General features: G+C 44.8%; 1 protein-coding gene across 1 annotated transcript in view; it reads right to left on the reverse strand.

Annotated features, from left to right (window-relative positions):
• The window catches only part of NTNG1 (netrin G1), a 308746-nt gene extending 296071 nt beyond the window's left edge, over window positions 1-12675 (reverse strand). Inside the window, exons 1-2 of the mRNA XM_049111819.1 lie at window positions 12285-12675; window positions 3298-4049 (exon numbers count right to left, since the gene is read on the reverse strand). Of these exons, the coding sequence (XP_048967776.1) occupies window positions 3298-3543 (246 nt within the window). The 5' untranslated portion in view covers window positions 3544-4049; window positions 12285-12675. The remainder of the gene's footprint in view (window positions 1-3297; window positions 4050-12284) is intronic.
• Window positions 12676-18363: the final 5688 nt, after the last annotated feature.

The following is an 18363-nucleotide window of genomic DNA, read 5'->3' on the forward strand; positions in this document are numbered from 1 at the left end:
AAACTAACATTCATACATGCTGGTAGGATTAATATACAACAATTTAAAATCACTATACATTAAAGAATTATTAAATAGGCCATCCAGGTTAGTAAGCAGAGATCTACTGGCAAATGGAATCATGGAGCCCTTTTTCCTAAAACTTCACAATAAACTATATCCTGGATGGCCACTGCCATGAAATGATGGAGCAAGCGCAAAAGGCAGCAAAGGGAACTCCTAATGCATTGCCAGTGAACTTCAACTTTATATAAAATAAATCAGCTATGGGAATTTCAGGGTATTTCTCTCACCAAATGTCCCCTTAGTGCTCAGAATTGTTATACTCGCAGCTAATAAGGGTGTACTCACTAACCGAGTAGGTGATTTCTGAAACCATTTTGCAGCAAACATTTACATATAAGGGTTAAGTGGTGATTGTGCTTGTGTGGCAGCTGCCCTGATGTAATGGGCCATAACGACCCTGCGGAAGCAGGTATGGGTGCTGGTGTCAAGGAGGAAAGAACGAGAAAGTCATAACACAAATGACTTGATGGATTCCCATTAGACCTTGGATTCAGGAGCACCTAAACAGGTCTGATAGGACAGCACCCTACACAGCTGTACAGCCGTGTGTCAAGAACCCTTCCACTAAAGAGTTTTATGGAAATCCCAAAACTACAGAGAAGACATGTTGCTGTACGAGGCCATTATCATTGACTTGGCAGAGAATATGCACACAAATGGTCCCAAAGTATGTGTTTAAAGGATACATTATTAAATCTGTTATGCCAATCATATGCATATTAAGGACTCCAAACTGAGCATCAGTAGGGAACATCCCACAAATCTGACTCTGTCCCTTGGAAAACCATTCGGCCCAGTGACGAGCTTAAATGCAACCAAGGCTTCCAAATATCTACATCATACTAAGATGTAGCCTTTTAAAAGACTGTCCCGTGGATTTGGGGGTAAATATATAAAGTGTACGCATCACTGCACTTGAGAAAGCTGAGGGATAACACTAATTCTTTTTTCCTCTTTTGGTTTCTAACATCACATAGGTAGTGAACTGGGAGGGAACTGACTTGTTTAAAGGCTTGAGACCATGTCCCCATGAAAGGCGGTCATGAGAAGTTTTGTAAAGTGCCCTTTCCCACTCATGAGCAGAAAGAGAGGCACGCTGAAGACAGCAAGGAAGCCCTTCCATAGGATGACAGGATCAGGGCTCAGTTAGCATTCTCTTGCCAGGGGCTGAGGTCAGGAAAGCTGTACACACCATCCAGGGCTGATGCGAATGGAAACGGCACTCTGAAGGAGACCTGCTATTTTACTTAGATCTGTAAATTATGAAACAATTCCAGAAGAGGCATATTGCTACCAGTGTCATGCAAACCAACAGACAGAGCTAGAGTGTTCTCCATAATATGAAGAGTTGGCCCAGAACTCGTTCTCTGTTGCAAGGGGTGGAAGACTACACGACCTATCACCTGCACCGCAAGTGCACCCCAAATTTGCAATGAGATCTTAAATTTGACCTTTTTTTAAAAAAAGACTTTTATTTATTTATTTATTTATTCACGAGAGACACACAGAGAGGGACAGAGACACAGGCAGAGGGAGAAGCAGGCTTCATGCGGGGAGCCCAACATGGGACTTGATCTCGGGATCCCAGGATCCCAGGATCACACCTTGAGCCAAAGGCAGACGCTCAACCACTGAGCCTCTCAAGTGCCCCTTAAATTTGACCTTTTATGAGAGATTATCAAACACCTGGTATATAGCCAACAAATGTCCCTGCTCTTTTTTCAGACTTATTATAGTTTTGCTAACGTGTTTGAATAAAGCTCTTCTGGAAGTCTCTGGTTTCTAAAAGATAGCTTGCTTTTTTTTTTTTTTTTTGGCAAAGCACATACCTGTTCCCCAGAAAGACGGGTCCTCTCTTTGAAATATTTAGTCTTTCAGGGCACTTTAGTCATAGTGACACCTAATAGCCAAGCTCTTTTTCTGACTCTCCACAAAATCAGGTTTAGACTATAATTCAAACCAGTCCCCAAAGGCACTTCTGAAAAATGGCAAGCCGTTAGGTTTTAGGTAAAAACACTCTTTATTGCTCAAAATTGTTTCCTGTTACAAAACCTTTTCCACAGTGCTAGGTCTAAGATGATCTTATGCTAATTTAACTCACTGGGGACTGTGAACAGATGCTACTTTGATTAATAGTTTCACTATCCTGAAAATGCCAGGCCAGGTTCAAGATAATAAAGTCAGGTAAGAATACTATTAAAATCTGCCATGTGATTATATCTGTTATGGGAAGAAAAACGAGATCACAATTCCAGGATCAAATAAAGACCACCTACGATAAAAAAAAAAAAAAAAAAAAAAAAAAAAAAACAATGACATAAACCAAATGAACACACTGTCTGAATTTTTTAGCACATTGATTTACATCATGTTAATCACCGAACTCTTTAGTAACACCTTATAGGTAAACTTTCAGCCACGTCCTTGGTGAAAATTCAACGCATCACCCCAATGTTATCTTTTCACACAGGACTTAACTTTCCACCCAGGAAAAGACTTATGGATACCACAAGTAAAAACAACAAATTCTGTAATTCTGCTTATCAAAAGGACGGCATCTGAATTTGTATGCCCAGGCCATTACTCTCCAGCAAATATGTTTTCAATATTCCAAAGGTCATATTTAAAATACTCATAGAAAACCATGACCCTTGAAAATAAGGGCCTGCATAAGTTGACAAACGAGCCTATTCTTGAGGCATTAGCTCCTCTCTCCTTTGCTTCTCTTCTCACTGATCTCCTAACCAAGGACTTCCACGTTACAGCAGTTTCCAGATGAGGAAAACCATGAACTCTAATCTAGCCTTAAACAATGAAATTCGGGGATGGCCTCACACAGGTATGTGAAGAAACCTTTGTGTTGTTAAAGTGGTTACCAATGGATTTTCATCCTTTACCATAATGCATATGACCTAATCCTATTCCCAGTCTCCAACGTGAAATTAACCTTCAGCTGAACTTTGTCTTTTATAATCTATACACAATACACCTGTCTCGGTGGAAGCTTTGGTTTGCAGGAAGGCAGAAGGTACATTCCAGTGCATCGATCACACTGCGACTTGTAATTCCAGGGCCTGCAAGCAAGCCTCCATTGAGAAGGAAGCTAGCCTGTTGGCACAAATCTGCCACCCACAGATTCAGCACATGAGTCTTTACACTCCCAGCATTTGTACACATAGATGACATGCCCCCACGTAATATGAAATACTCTATTCAAAAGGGTTGCCTCACCATTGCACAGAATGTCTCAGGAGGGTCTCCACAGGTAATGTCCGGAGGATCCAGTTTTACTTTCAGATATTTGGTCATGTCCGTGGATTCCGGCTGACAGGCCATGTAATCCCAAACTTTCCCTTCTTCTGTATAAATCTGAGTCTTACACACATCATAATGTCCCCATACCAAAGGGTAGGGCTGCATCACTGAGGACACTGTAACCCAAAGGGCGTGAATTGACAGGAATCTTGACAAATACATCTCTAAATTCTTGGCAGTCTTCGTGGAAATAAAGCAGGGTGTGGTTATCGGTGATCTCTATTTTACATATACATATAGGTCTATATGTAGGCAGGTCTGTATTTTTTTTTTTTTTAAAAAAGAGGATGAAACCTCAACGTAGATCCCAAATCTAAAACTGAAGGGCTGATATTGTGCGTGTTCAGGTATATTGAGGACTTTGGTGGGAGCCTAACATACTTGTGCGTTAGGCGTTGACAACTTGCAGCTTCCTCGTGGTCCTAGAACATATCTATTAGACTGGGGTGTAGTTTGGTTTTGTAAAAGATGTCCAGTAGCAGAGAATGACTTTGCAAAGTGATGGCTCTCCTGTTGTACATCCAATAACCCTGGGTGATCCTTGGTGCTCACGGCTCACACGAGATGCTCAGACTCAGTAGGATTTCAGTATCTGAAGCAAAAGGATGAGTGTCTATAGCCAGGTGTCTGTTTCTCATCAATCATTCTTTCCTTCTGGCACCAACACCCTTTAAGAAACAATAAGAGTAAGAGTTATTGCCCCAGAATCAATGCATTACAAACCGTATGATATGTTGACATTTGGGAGGTTTGATGCAATATAAAGCAAATTGGTGTAATATGGATAACCTTTACTCCGCTGTTTTGCTAGAATGAGCAAACCACAGAAATCATTCACATTGGGGAGAATTTTGATATGAAGGATTTAACTCTTCCATAACAAAGACAGATGTGCATGTTCCAGGTGAGTTACAGGTTTTCACTTCAAAAATTGTATTTCCATCTTGACAAAACTGAGAGCAAGCAGCTAGATTTAAACATTTCTCATGGATTGCAGTGCTAGAAAATCTTCCAGGAGAACAATGGGGGAAATGAATGCTTTTATAACAATGACAAAAAAGTGACAACTACTTGTATGCCTTTTGTCTGTTGGCAAAGAGACCCTAAAAATCTCTAAATTCCTTGTACATTTCTTAGCTTTTGTTAGCTGGAGTGAAAACCGGCATTGTTCACACAAGGCTGTCCCTTTGGATTTGCTCATTATATTGGAAGAACTTAGCCTCTTTTGTTTAGTTGCATTTAGTGATAAAGATAACTTGGCTCTCTGAAAAAAATACTCAAAAATAAAACCAAAGGAGCAAATTTTCTTTTCACAAGAATCTTCTATTTTCTTACATCTTTTTATAGCCATTACATCTGCATTTGCACTTACTTTCTGTAACAGAAGAAGAGAATTTGTCCCAAAGGCGAATATTATACACTGCTTTAAAACTAAAAGCTCTGTAGTAAAACGCACAATTTAAAATGCACACATAAAAATAGCTGAGGGTGAGTTAACAGGCCATGAAGCAGAATAATATGGCACTAATTCTAAGAGAAAATAAAAATTACTGTTTAAAAGTACTTTGGGTTAACTGATAATGCAGCCTCCCTGACTACGCGTCCTAGTCACTGGTGAGTTGAAATGGCAACTTTTCTCTTTAGAGACTGCTGTCCAAGTCTAACCAAACATTAATATTTGGAATCCAAGGTGTAAAAAACAGGCATTTGTGTGATTAGTTGGTTCATACAGTCGGAGTCCCAGTAATTATTTTTTTAAACACCTGAAAAAGGACAAAAAAGCCTACAGTCTAGAAAATGCCATTATAGAGCCTTTAATTCACATAGGCGGTTTAAATAGGGAAGTTCGGTATCTTCAAACAATCTTAGAAAAGGAATTCAATATACTTAAATAATGCACCATCTTAAAATGAACTAAGCCACAGAGACTATGAAATGCCAACGGATGGCTGAATAGTGTTTCCATAGCAAAGTAATTTATAATAATTGCTTTATGGATGCAAGTGCAATTTTCATTATATTCAATTCATAAAATGTTATCATACAGCTGCAATTTGTGATATTTTCTATTAGGAAAAGTGTTGAATATTTAAGTTCCTACGAAGCAATAATTAGCAGTTTGTCTAAACATGTATAAACTGCAGATTTGAATCTGCCTCCTCCTAGTAACATATAGATGTGTTGGGCACATTTTGATTTCTGAAGCTAAAAACAAAGAAATCACAGAGAAGCATGTGTTGTGGCTACTACAGCCCTCTGCTTTTTCAGATTCAATGGCGATTTTAAGCCGATATTTTCAGAAACAGCCGACAATTTGACAATTAAAAATCTGAAAAGGTGTTAAAATAACACAAATGTACATTTTCTAGATGCAGTTTTCAACTGGTTACTACTTCATTATAACAAGAACACACACTTTCATGGGGTGTGGGGGAGCTGGGCATTACAGCAGTAGTGGTGTAAAATCTATGAGACTAGAAATTATTAACTTCAACTCTTAGGTTCAAATACACAGCAACTTATTTTTCAAAAATAATATAATCTGGAAGACCGGGAATGGACTGCTCTGTTTGAAGTGAGTGAAAATTATGAGTTAATTTTTAATACTGTTTTTACAACGTGACCTTAAGTGTGTATTCGAATACTCCCTGACATTAACCTTCACTTTTTAAAAATAAACCTAACATTTATTTGTAACTCTGTCTTTATCCACCTTCTGCCTTATGGCAACGACAAAATAAAGGATGACCAGATAGACATATGTGAAAAATTTGGACACTAAGGAAATGTATGTGAACCTGTTACTTGACGCGACAGCAATCCCAATATAACGAATTCTCATTAAAGTATAGCAGAATTATAATGATGGTCATTACACAGAATTATGGACTACACCATTGATCGAATTTAGAGAACTGACAAGGAAAAATGCAGAGGAGTGCAGGATATTTGAATATTAGGCAGTTGCAGGACTGTGCGACAGACATTCTTGACAAGAAGCAGCCAATTATAGCTTAAATTTCTGGCACATAACCAGTTGTGATTAATAGTTTTCCATTACATTACAGACATATTATTAATGTATTAAAAATGTCAAGCTTTGGCAAGCACTAATATGGCATGGCTCGGTTAGTCTGCAGAATTTACATTTAATGAGCTCCCATTGACATAGAAAAAGATATTGACCACGGCATATTACAGATCAGGAGCAGTGGGTCACTAAGCTGTTCTTTAACATAATTGCTTAATTTCATCCTAATTTTTTTATTTGTAGCATGTATGCTACTATGTATTCTTCACTCCTTACTTTTTTCAGCGCCACATACAGTTCAAAGAAAATCCTCTTGTTTTAAAATTAATAAGAAATTAAATCTGTGAATTTCCATGGCACACAGTGGAAAGGAAGCCTCTGTCAAAACTCGGGAATTTGCTTTTAAAGTATCATTATGGAGTTTTCAAAGAAAATAAAACAATATGAAAGTAGAATAGTGTTTACCCCCTAACCTCTATTGCCTACTGGCACCGGTTCCCATCTGGCTATGCTTTCAACCAGGTTAAAATCATCAACAGCTTCTTAAAAGCTACGTCATCACAGCAAATAGCTAGGCAAACGGAAGGTGGGAAGGACAGTCAATGACATATTTGGGGATTTAATATACAAAACCAACCCCTTCTGGCCCATAACTGAACTAATTGCCAAGTAATGGGGGCTCTCAATTTGTCCCAGGTGTCCGTATCACCTAATGTGAGCAGCTTCAGAAGGGCTCTGGACAGTCACAGTTCTAGTTCTTTGCTTTGCCATCCTTGGGAATTGATTGTTTTCAAATAATGCCATCATCTCTACCTATGCACTAAAGTGCTGAGAAGTCCTCTTTGATGAAAATACCCATTAATATGCTATGAGAACTCCACAGACTCTCCCTGGTATATAAATTTGCAGAGCTTATGTGAAAATATAAAATTATGTCCTCAGGTTGATAGATGCTATTGATCTGGACTAAAAGGGGCTGTAACATGGCTCTGCATCCACAGGACATCTTTTTCCAGGATTCTGAAGCTAATTCCCTTCCACCTGCGAATAACTTGGGGGAAAGTATTTCACAGGCCCTTTCTCTCATCAGAAAGGAAGCCTCCCAAAGTAGTACACAGGAGTAACAATGGTCAAAATTATAGACAATCATATTCTAAAAACAACTGCCAATTTAACTGAGAGGAAAATATTGACAGTAAATCCATTAACTCTAGCTCATTTGTTTTATTATATAATCTCACTAGGAGGTGGGAGTGGTAGTAGTAGGCTATTTATTCCATAAATACTCAGCTCTTCAGGAGCACCTGAAATAGACAGCTATTGACTCATTCCTCATAGACATTAAGAATTTTATAAATATGCATGTTTCTGAATGGGAAGGAACAAAAAGAACACTGACTATAATCATATTTCATTGAATGAAAAGTATAAAGAGATAAAGACATACCCAAATTCTATAACCCACCAAAAGTAGCAGATTCCAACACTGTCATAATGAGATTGACATAATTAAGATATACTGAATGCTTTTTGCATTTATTTATTATTGTGAGGAAAGCATTTTCTAGCCACCTTAACGGGAAACATTTGCTTCTACCCTTTTGTTAACTGTCTTCCGGAATATAAGGAATTTAACATGTGCTGCAACATCATTGGCATATTTTACTCGTGCTTGATTGGGTATTATGAGCAACTGCCTATCATGAGATTCTTAATAAAACCAAATAGCACACCTTAGCATTTGACAGACCTCGGTTTTCACTGAGAGAAGAATGATTAGAGGAATCAGATAGCATATACTTAGCAGGATGTTTGGGGATGGGATAATATATAAAATTAGTTCAGAATCAGTTAAGCCTGGAAGAAATCTGGCATTCATTACCATAGAACAACAAATCTCTCCTTCTTGTGTAGGAAAGTTCAGACAGCCAAGGTTCCAAACGCACATTTAAGAAAATATACACCCACCTGAAGTTTTGAAACAAAGCTCTGGATTGTGAAGATAAAATCTTAAAGTATGCTATATCTCTTACTGACCTACAACACACACACACACACACACACACACACACACACACACATTTTTTTCTTAATGTAATATTTGACTTTCTGAGTTGCATGAAATTTTATTTCTTTCCAAGCGACTTGATGCTCTGGTAACTCTAAAACTCTTCACATCTTAACAACTCTTAGAAAAGCATAACAACTAAATGTGTAATGGCTTAAGTTTTTTGACATATTACCTGGGGTTTTTGTTTTTTTGGAATATAATAATGGAGGCAGACAAGTAGTTGTGCCAATTGCAAATATACAAAAGGAAACTGCAAAATACATTAAGCTCGTCCTAAAAAAACTAACCCGATTCACTTTAACACACATGCCCCGTGAAAGCTGACAAAACAAAAATCTCAATAGAAGAAAAAGCTCTGTGTGCAAATAATATAAACTGTTTTCATACAAAATTTTAAGATGAACTCTCATGAATTTCACAGTAAGGAGTATAACCACATTAATAGCCATATATGGAATTCCGAATGCCTTCATATTGATCTTTAGTGGTGAAATATATGTCATTTCACGGCATCCAGAAGAGAAAAGGAAATATATCCCTTCCATATGTAAGCTGGAACAACATGAGGTGCAAAACACTTGATGCATTTTTTTTCTTTGCATCCTCATCCACGTGCAAATACCCAAATTTTGTCTTAATGAAAAACTGAAAGTTGCATATCTTCCAAAAGAATCTTGGACAGTCCCTGAGCTGCCTTTCCTTTGCAAAAGAGAAGGGGGGATGGGTGGGCAAGACTTTCAAAGAGACGCAAAATACCTAATGAAATCTGGGGCTGTTCATTCTCCACAGGTTAGAGAGGCTCTCAAGGGCTCCACAAATCAGGGGGAAACAAAACACCTTGCCCCTTCTCTGAAAAAGAGAATTTCCGGGAAACTTTTCTTCTAACAAGCTTAACCATTAAGTAAATTGGAATAAATGATTTTGTTGGAGGATCTTTCTGGTTAATTTCCCCCCGTTTCTGATAGATAGCTTTTAGTATGTTCAGTCATAAAACAGGGCCTTATTTCTAGAGCAAATCTACTGCCAGTCACGCCATATGTTTAGTGGAATTCTGAATCTTAGAATTTTCCATTCGGAAGAATGACAAACTGTTAGGATAAGGAGCGGCAGCTCTGCATTCGGAGAGGAGAAGCACGGAGAAGCTGTTGGGTAACCAAGGCCTCCGCCCTCTGCAAATCTATACCTGAGGCGACGGGGGAACGCGTCTTCCGACTTCTCCCAACCAAGTTGCTTTAGGATCCCCGCTGGGCATCTCCCCGCGAGGCGAGGCCCGCGGAGGACGACGCCGGAGCGGCGGGGGGGCGCGGGGGGCGCGGGGGGCGCGGGGGGCGGGGGGCGGTCCCGGTCCGTCGCTGCAAGAAACGGCAGAGGGCGCACTTTCTTTTCTTATCTAACTTTTCCCGGGTATGAATCACTTAATTGGTTATTTTGGGCCCACTAATATTCGGGATTGTTTGTATTATATATAGACAGGCTCGGACCCACAGAGGACCGGAACCCGACGTCCCAGCCGAGCCCGTCCCCCGGTCCGGGCAGCGCCCGGAGGCCCCGCGCAGCCCTCGCCGTCCTGCTCCCGCGCGGCGCGGGGCACCGGCCTGAGACCCAGGGGACCCCGCTCTTGGCGCCCGCCGGCTCCGCGGGGCCGCCGGGGGCACGGGCTCGGCGGGGTTTCTCCAGGGCCAAAGCCACCGGCAAGAGGGGCAAAGAGCCCCCTGCGCTGGGCGGGCGGGGGCGGGGGGGCGTGCCAGGGGCTGCGGGGGCGGCGGCCGGGCTCCCGGGCGGGGGGGCACCGTGCGCCCACCGCGCCCACCGCACCCCCAGCACCCCGCACCCCGCGCCCACCGCACCCCCAGCACCCCGCACCCCGCGCCCACCGCACCCCGAGCACCCACCGCGCGCACCGCGCACCCCGCACGCCCCCCGCGCACCCCCCGGGCGCCCACCGCACCCGCCCGCGCTCGGGCGCACACCCAGGAAGGCGCGCGGGTGGGTGTGAGCGCGTGCGGGAGGTGCGCGCCGCGGCTCCGCGCTGCCTCCTCCGGGCGCTTCACAAAGTTCCTCGCCCCCCCCAGGCTCCCTCCCGCCTGTGGCTCGCGGGGGCGGGGAGCCGGGGGCCGGGCCCGGACGGCAGGCGCGGGGGGCCGCACTCCCCGCGGGGCCCGCTGGCCCCTGCGCCCCCGGGAGCCGCCCGACGGCGCGGGGGGGCCCTGCCCAGCCCGGGGGCCTCGGCCGAGCGTCTGCGGGGCGCGGGGGGCGCGGGGGGCGCGGGGCCGGGTGCGGACGCGGGCCGCCGCTGCAGCCGCCGCCACCGCCCGGGTCCCGCCGCCCCCGGTCCCGCCCGCCCGGCCCGCGGTGGGAGAGGCCCGGCAGCCCCGCGCCCCGTGCCCCGCAGCCCCGCGCCCTCCCGCCCGCCCGCCGCCGCCGCCGCCGCCGCGTTACCTGGGTCGCGGGCCCGGAGGGGGAGCCTCCTGCGCGTCGCCCCCTCTCGGAGCCCTCGCCGGGAGGGGGGATTCCTTCCCGTTGACGTCCTCTTCCGAAATGCAAGAGATCAGGGACTTTGACAGGTAGCCGCGGGGGCGGGGGCGGGGGCGGGGCGGGGGCGGGCGGGGAGGACGCGGCGCCGGGAAGGTGCGTCTCCTCCGGGGCCCGCGGGCAGGACGGGGAGGCCGCCGCCCTCGGAGGTCGCCCGCCCGGCGCCCGCGGCCGGTCCTCCGCGCTCCTCGCGCCGCTGCCTCTGCCACTTCTCGCCTTAAACTTTTGCTGGGGGATTTTTTCTTCCCTCTGTTTCTATTTTTTTCTCCCCTCCTGTTTTTCTCTTTTTCCTCCCCTATAGATATTTATTTTTAAGCTGCAGGACGATTTCCTGCGTCCCGGGGCTCAGAACCGGCGGCCGGGCGGCTCCACCTCGCTGGGCACGGCTCTCATTTTATTTCAGCCGAAGACGCGGAGCTTGGTCGGGAGGGACATAAATCAGGACCATTAGCGTTGGCGCCAAGAAGATCCTCTGGTGACACGCTCGCCCGGGCTTCCTGCGCGCATTCCTCCGCTCAAGTCCGAGCTGTCCCCGCGCGGAGCGCTGAAGGCTGCGAGCCGCGACGCGCCCCAAGTCCGTTTGATGAAATATGCATGGCCCGCGCCGCTTCCGGACCGCGGCTCCCGGCCCCCGCCCCCGCCCGCGCCCGCGCCCCCGCCCGCGGCGCCCGCCCGACCCGCGCCCGCCGCCGCCGAGCTCGCGGCAAACTTAGGGACGCGCGCGGCGCGGAGTGAGCGGGGCCCGGCCGCGGCGGAGCCCCAGCAGCCGGCCCAGGCGCGGCTCGCGGGGCGGCACCAGCGTCTCACTTAAAAGCGGCTCCTCTGCTGCAACTGCGAGGGGAAGGATCGCAGACCCCGCGCCACCCCGAGACCCGGGCGCTCCGAGCGGTCCTAACTCCGTCCGGCTCGCGCCGCCGGCCGCGGCTCCCGACGCAGGTGCCGCCGCCCCACCAGCCGGGCGCCGCGCCTCCGAGCCCAGGCGCCTGCCCCCCGCGCGCCCCCCGCGCGCCCCCCTGCGCCCCCCGCCGCGCCCCCCCCGCGCCCCCCGCCCCCAGCCGCGATCCTCACGGGGCTCCTCCGCCCGCAACTCCCGCCCCGCGAGCCGCCCCCCGAGCCGGCCTGAGCCTCCTGCTCCAGACACCCGTTCTCCTGCGCAAAGTTGAAGTTCAGGAGAGCTGGGCGCGCCATGGCTCCTCGCTCTTCCCAAAGAAGCACACAAATGCCCCGGCCCCGAGGCTGCATTCCCCACCGGCGGGGGCTCAGACTTACCTGGAATCACTCTTAGCTACACGCTAACGTCAAAAAAATAAAAAAATAAAAATTAAAAAAAATCTAGCCTTAGATAGGGAGAGACTTTAATTAGAAAGACTATTGCAATAGGGAGAGGGAGAGCCCTGATCTCAGAAATCTGTAAGCATCTCAAAACCAAACCAAAAAAAAAAAAAAAAAAGCTTGTCTGTGTAAGGGGAATGCGCAGGAAGGGAAAGTTGGACAGATGCGAGGAGTAGACGGAGGAGGGCACGACTGCCCTGCGGGGCTCGACAAGGGACGCGTCTCTGTGGTCCGCGGATCTGGGGAATAAGCTGACAAGGAGCCCCGTTCTGTCTGCATTTTAGCGCTTGCTCAGACTTTCCGGCAAGCCGGCATCCAGGGATCCAGGGTAGAGGAGGGAGGAGAGAAGCCCGACTCCAGGCTGGTCCAGGCAACGCGGAAGGCACACATGGGCAGCCGTCCACACTCCCTGCCTACGCGCCCCACCGGAGAGGCGCAGAGGAAGCGCAGAGGGGTCACTTCGGCAATGACTGGAGGTGGGGGTGCTGTCAGAAGGGTGTTTGGGGGAGAAGGTTGTTGCACTGAGCCTACAGCCAGACCCTCTTTGGCCCCCAAGGAGCCAGGAAGGAGGCAGGGATTCCAGGCATCCAGTCCCTAGACCCTTCACGGAGAAGCCACAGCAAATCCTTACCTTGACTTTCTCCAGTGCTGCAAGCTGTGATCTCCTTGCTTTCCACCTCCCCGTCTCTTTGCTTAAGCACTGACATTGCAAAAAAAAAAAAAAAAAAAAGACCTACCTAAAGGGTGAAACTCTCTGAGGGCATGCTTAGACTGTGTTCATTCAGCGCCGGTCTATGCTCCACCAGGTTGAAATCTACTGATTGTAGGGAGATGTCACTCACCACTTAACCTTCCCTCAGGGGCTCCACAGCCTAGAACCCCCAGGGGAGCCAACAGGGCTTAAGAAACAACACCCACATTGGTCCTCTCACTTCTCATTGCCGCCCCCACCCCCCCACCCCCCAATGCTGAATATGAAGGGCTCTCAGCCGCTCCCACCCCCCCCCACCCCCCAATGCTGAATATGAAGGGCTCTCAGCCTTAACCTCTCCCTGTCACAGGGAGCTTTCTCTCCATTTTGGCTCAAGCCAAGGAAACCCTTCTGAGTTTCCATTCTCAGCTTTGAGTGTTGCAGGTCCTTTTCCGGGAAAAAGTAAAGAAAAGATATCTATGCAGAGACTGAGAAATTCCTTCCCGGAATATACCAAGATCTTTGGGGATATTGGCTCCCACCCTGGAGGAATGTTCCCTTCCAGCTGCCCAAGTCTTAGAACTAACCTCCTTCCCCCTCTTCCTTTACTAAGACCCTCCCTCACTGCCAGGGCTCCTTTGACTATGAGGCAGACACCAGTCCCAAACAAGTCTGCTATGGGAAAGGGGATCCTTTGCACTTAGGTAGCTTCTCCCGCTCCTGGAGTGAGAGAGTCTTCCAGAGGTGATTTTTTATTCCCCCAAACAGCTGCTCTGATCTTTTCACAGACTTGGTAAATCACCAATAAACATGTGGATCTAAACTTTGGCCAGGATATCAGAATCACCCAGAGGAGACTTTTCAGCATTAAAATCCCTTTCTCTCCAGATTATGATCCCTCTTCCAGTGGGGCTGGGGTAGGAAGAACCTTATCTCCAAAAAAACCACTTTGGGTGGATCTGCTATACTCCCTCGGACAGAGAAGCCATCAATTTATATATTAGACTAGCTTTCCTGAATGTATCTTTGCACAGTTGTTTATATAATACACAGCAATCAGAAATTTACTTTAGATATTTTCTTGGCATCAGAGAAAGTAAGTTAGGGCATACTTACTTTTCCTATCATCTTTTGCCTTCTCCAAATATATATATTTAACTTCTTTGGAAAGAACGATTTTTCTGTTTTTATTTAACCTTTCGACTCTACTTTTTTTTCTCTCTCTCCTTTTAGAAAAGAATTGTTTGATCTTTCAGTTCTCCAGCTTCAGATCTCTGGCAGGTTTCCATGCATTCCTCATTCTTCTTCAACTTAGATTTTCCTTTGTTTGTAATCCTGTTATGTCTCTAACTATTGTTCATTTTCCTAGGTTATTAATTGCTTAAAAACCTTCTTTTTAGAGATTTGGCAAGGCTGTTCAAAAACTCGTAATGTCAATCCACTGAACTGGTAGAGGTGGTGTATTTGCAATAAATCTGGTCCAAAAAGATATGTGTCTTCTTAGAAATACTGTAAAGTACTTAACAAAGTAGGTATAAGATCAATGTTCATTGTAGGTGTGGATAATTTTTGCCCATTTCCAGGATTCCAGTTACAGCCTCCTTGGTAACAAGAACTCCCACTATGTTAAATTAAGACTTCCATGTCTGAAATATCCAAATCAGGGACAAGTTCTGTTTGGCCAGTTGTATACTATGTGATAGATGCTTTTTATAGCCGCTGCTTGTGTCCCAGTAGAAACATCCTTCCTCGCAGTTGTAAAACCTTTAGCTCTTTCTTGCCTCCACTCTGTGCTTGGGGACATGTTTTATTACAGAGCCATTAGCAGCGTAGTTTTGACAGGTTTTGAAGTTCCTTACCTAACAGGATTTTTTAATGCTTAAATATTTTGACATTTAAACCTCTCACAAGCCCTAACCATCTGGCCTGGGCTCTATCACTAGACTGTATTGGCATTTTCCTTCTGTTGTAGGTGTTCCAAGTCCACTTATCTTCGAACTTTAAATTTACTAGCCCAAAGTATCCAGTGTCGAGCATGCCCAACATAGGTATATCAGCAATCTCATTTCATGTCTCTGAGGACTGATAGTAGATCAAAGGACGTCTTCTTTAATATAAGAAAATGCATGCATCTACGGTGCTACTGATTCTCGAATGTGAAGAATAGCAGATGGTATAAGCTATTGATAGTTAATGACTGGTGCAGGGAACATGACCTTTGGCATCCGTGTGCTTTCTAATATATGGCGCTGTGCAAAATAGTTTGGAAATAATAAAACAAGCTGCTTGTTTAAAATAACATAAACAATTTAACAAAATGTAGAGTCTGACCATTTCTTAGGAGAAAGCATTCTAAAAATGATGACCGTTTTTAGTCAAATATTTTATGTCTTTTTTTCTAATCTAACTTTACAGCCCTAGAAGTATTTGAGGGAGAATACTTTTCTTATTTATGTTTACCTTATCTCAACCATAAGAGATAAACAGGAATCACTTCTTAATTTTTATGCTTTCAGAGCATGTGACATTAGATGTTTTTATCCAACCAGTAAAATCTGTCAAAATCATGACACCCTGAGCTTTTGTTAAAAAAAAAAAAAAAACTATTTCAGTGTTTTTGAGACTCAGAACACTGAGAATATCTGTTTAACAGTTTGTCTTTTTTCTGAGGCTACAAAAAGAGGCATCCCACTAGCAGGTTCGGATAATGCTGTAGTCTGAACAAACTCATTGTCCACCAGCTTGTATTCTGTTGCACTTAGTTTGCCTAAGATCATAAACTTATTTCTTGAAAAAAGGAGATCTTGCAGTTAATCTAGTGTGTTGGGTGAAAAGAATTCATCTTCAAAATTAACAGCTGTGTAGATTTCTTCAAATGTAATTTTCATATTTTCAATTATTCTTCTTCAACAACAAAATCAGCATCCTTTCCCAATGGAGAAGGAAAATATATGGAGGAAGATTGAGTAACGCCCTTCGTCTAATTTAGAGATCTTTCCATCAATTCCATCCCAATGGTTCTTCTCTCCAATTCAATAAATATTGATGGAACCCACACCGCCTGCCAGGAACTGTATTAGGTGCTGGAGGCAATGCAAAGCTCTCAAGTCAAAGTGTACACTATCATGTTGGGAAAAGAGAGCTGTACTAACTGTAATGTACATTTTTAATGTCATCCTGGAGATGGCTTAAGGAAAATGTAGTTGTAATGGTCAAGTCTAGAGACTCCTTTTGTACCCAAGATGGGACAAAAATGCGTACAACTCAGTCGATGGCTTTAGCAATCACCATCAGGCCATTGGCCCAAACTATAATAGAGTGTCAACTCTGTGCTTTAGCGGCCACTGCAAGAGGTTCTTGTACTATCCTGTAAAAGTGGGGTAGAATGCAACAAGGGCTACACTAAAATTCTGTAAGCCACTGCAGCGAAAATATCCATGATGAAAGAAATTCCAAGAATCAAAAAATAGTAGAGACAGAAGAGAAATCTAAGATCCCAGAGTACCATTGGTTTGAATCATACTCTATCCAGACGTTTCTCCCTGCTTTTCTTAACTCTGCTTCTGGGTTCAGTTTGAGGTTTACTGTTCTGAAATTATTACTGTGGCTGCTGTTTTTATCAGCTCTATCTATGGCTCCCATCCTTTAGCTTCTATGTTGAATGGAGGCAGTGGATTTAAGCTGGTGTTGGCTTCTAGTGAGTAAGATGGGTTTGTGCCAAGTGGCCTTTACTTCCCAGTGGGCTGCCATCTCCTTTGGCAAGAAGGCTCCCTCTCCTACAGAAAATGACTAATTCTCTTAAATTCTACCTCAATTTGTAATGGAGAAGAATGAAATCAGAGGCGTTGTGAATTCTCTTCTTACTCCAATGAGCCAGGAAAAAACTCAAGTATCAGTTTTCCATACTGTGAAATCCCATAGGAAATAACGCAATTGTAAGATTGCTGTGATATCATAAAAACTATTTCTTGTTCCCCTCTCCCCTCTTTTTTCCTTATTCTCAAACACCCCCTATGTGCTAGGGACTACATCAGAAATAATAAAATGGAGGGCACCTAGGTGGCTCAGTTGGTTAAAGTGTCTTCCTTATGTTCAGGTCATGATCTCAGGGTCCTGGGATCAAGCCCCTGTCAGGCTCCCTGCTCAGTGGAGAGTCTGCTTGCCCCTGTGCCCCCACTCCCGTGCCTGTGCTCTCCCTCTCTGCCCCCCCATAAGTAAATAAAATACTTTTTAAAAAAAGAAATAATAAAATGAGTAAGGCAGTCTCTGTCATAGAGTTTACAATTGATAAGAGGAAGCAAATTTGTAAACATCCAATGTGATGTTGTTGTAGGAGCCAAGACAGAAACCACAGGGACTGGGTGAACCCCAAAAGAAACGATGTATGATCCTCCTCGGAGAATCCTGGGAAAAGTTGGCTAGATGAAGTGGTAAATGATCTACAATACACCCCAAAAGATGAGTAGTGTTCACCCAGTAGGCAAAGGAACAAAGAGCCTTCTGATCAGGAAACGCGGGGCAGGAGGCAAAGTCAGGAGCCCTAATCCAATAGGGCATATTTTGGCAGTAGTTTGGTACGATTGAAGCCCATAGTCCTATACAGATAGCCTTTGAGGTGAATGCTTCCAAGCTTTTGACACTGCAAATCTGTAACAAGAATTGAGAGCAATAGAGAAAATCAAATGAATGGAAGTTTCCTATGCTATTTAGGTTGAGGCATATGAACATGCCAATAATTTACCATTACTGACCACAGAAATGGCAATTTTATGTCTCAACCTGATAGGATCAAGAACCGCCCATTCAGTTCTCAGTAATCCCTGTGAAGAGAAGAGAGTAATTTAAAACAGAAAATAACTTTTAAAATTTCTATATTTGCTTTTGGAATGTATTATATGCCTTCCTTTGGCAAGAGATACACTTTCCTAATGAGGTTTTGTGCTTAGATTGGTATTAAAATTAGTCGGATTTCCCTGAGTAAGCACTGACAGCAGGAGAACAGGGCTACAGAGCAGACTGGTGACCAGGAAATCCAAAGTTCAACCATTTAACCAGGGATAAGCCACACATGAATAATGGAGAGTTGAGTAATTAGTAATTATAGATACCAATTAAGCCTTAGATGAAAGAACCAGCCCCCAATCATTGCACCATGGCTTACATTTTTGCAATCCTAAACCAATGTATTTCAAACTCCTGTTGGAGAATAACTATTTTCAAAAAGCAAAGGGAAGAAAATAAAACAAGCTAGAAAAAGGTGCTAAAATTCAAGAAATTCAGGAATCATGCATAATGGAAGGAAAGAGCAACAAATTGTTGTTTACA

The sequence above is a fragment of the Canis lupus genome, chromosome 6, assembly GCF_003254725.2.
Source record: "Canis lupus dingo isolate Sandy chromosome 6, ASM325472v2, whole genome shotgun sequence".
NCBI lineage: Eukaryota > Metazoa > Chordata > Mammalia > Carnivora > Canidae > Canis > Canis lupus.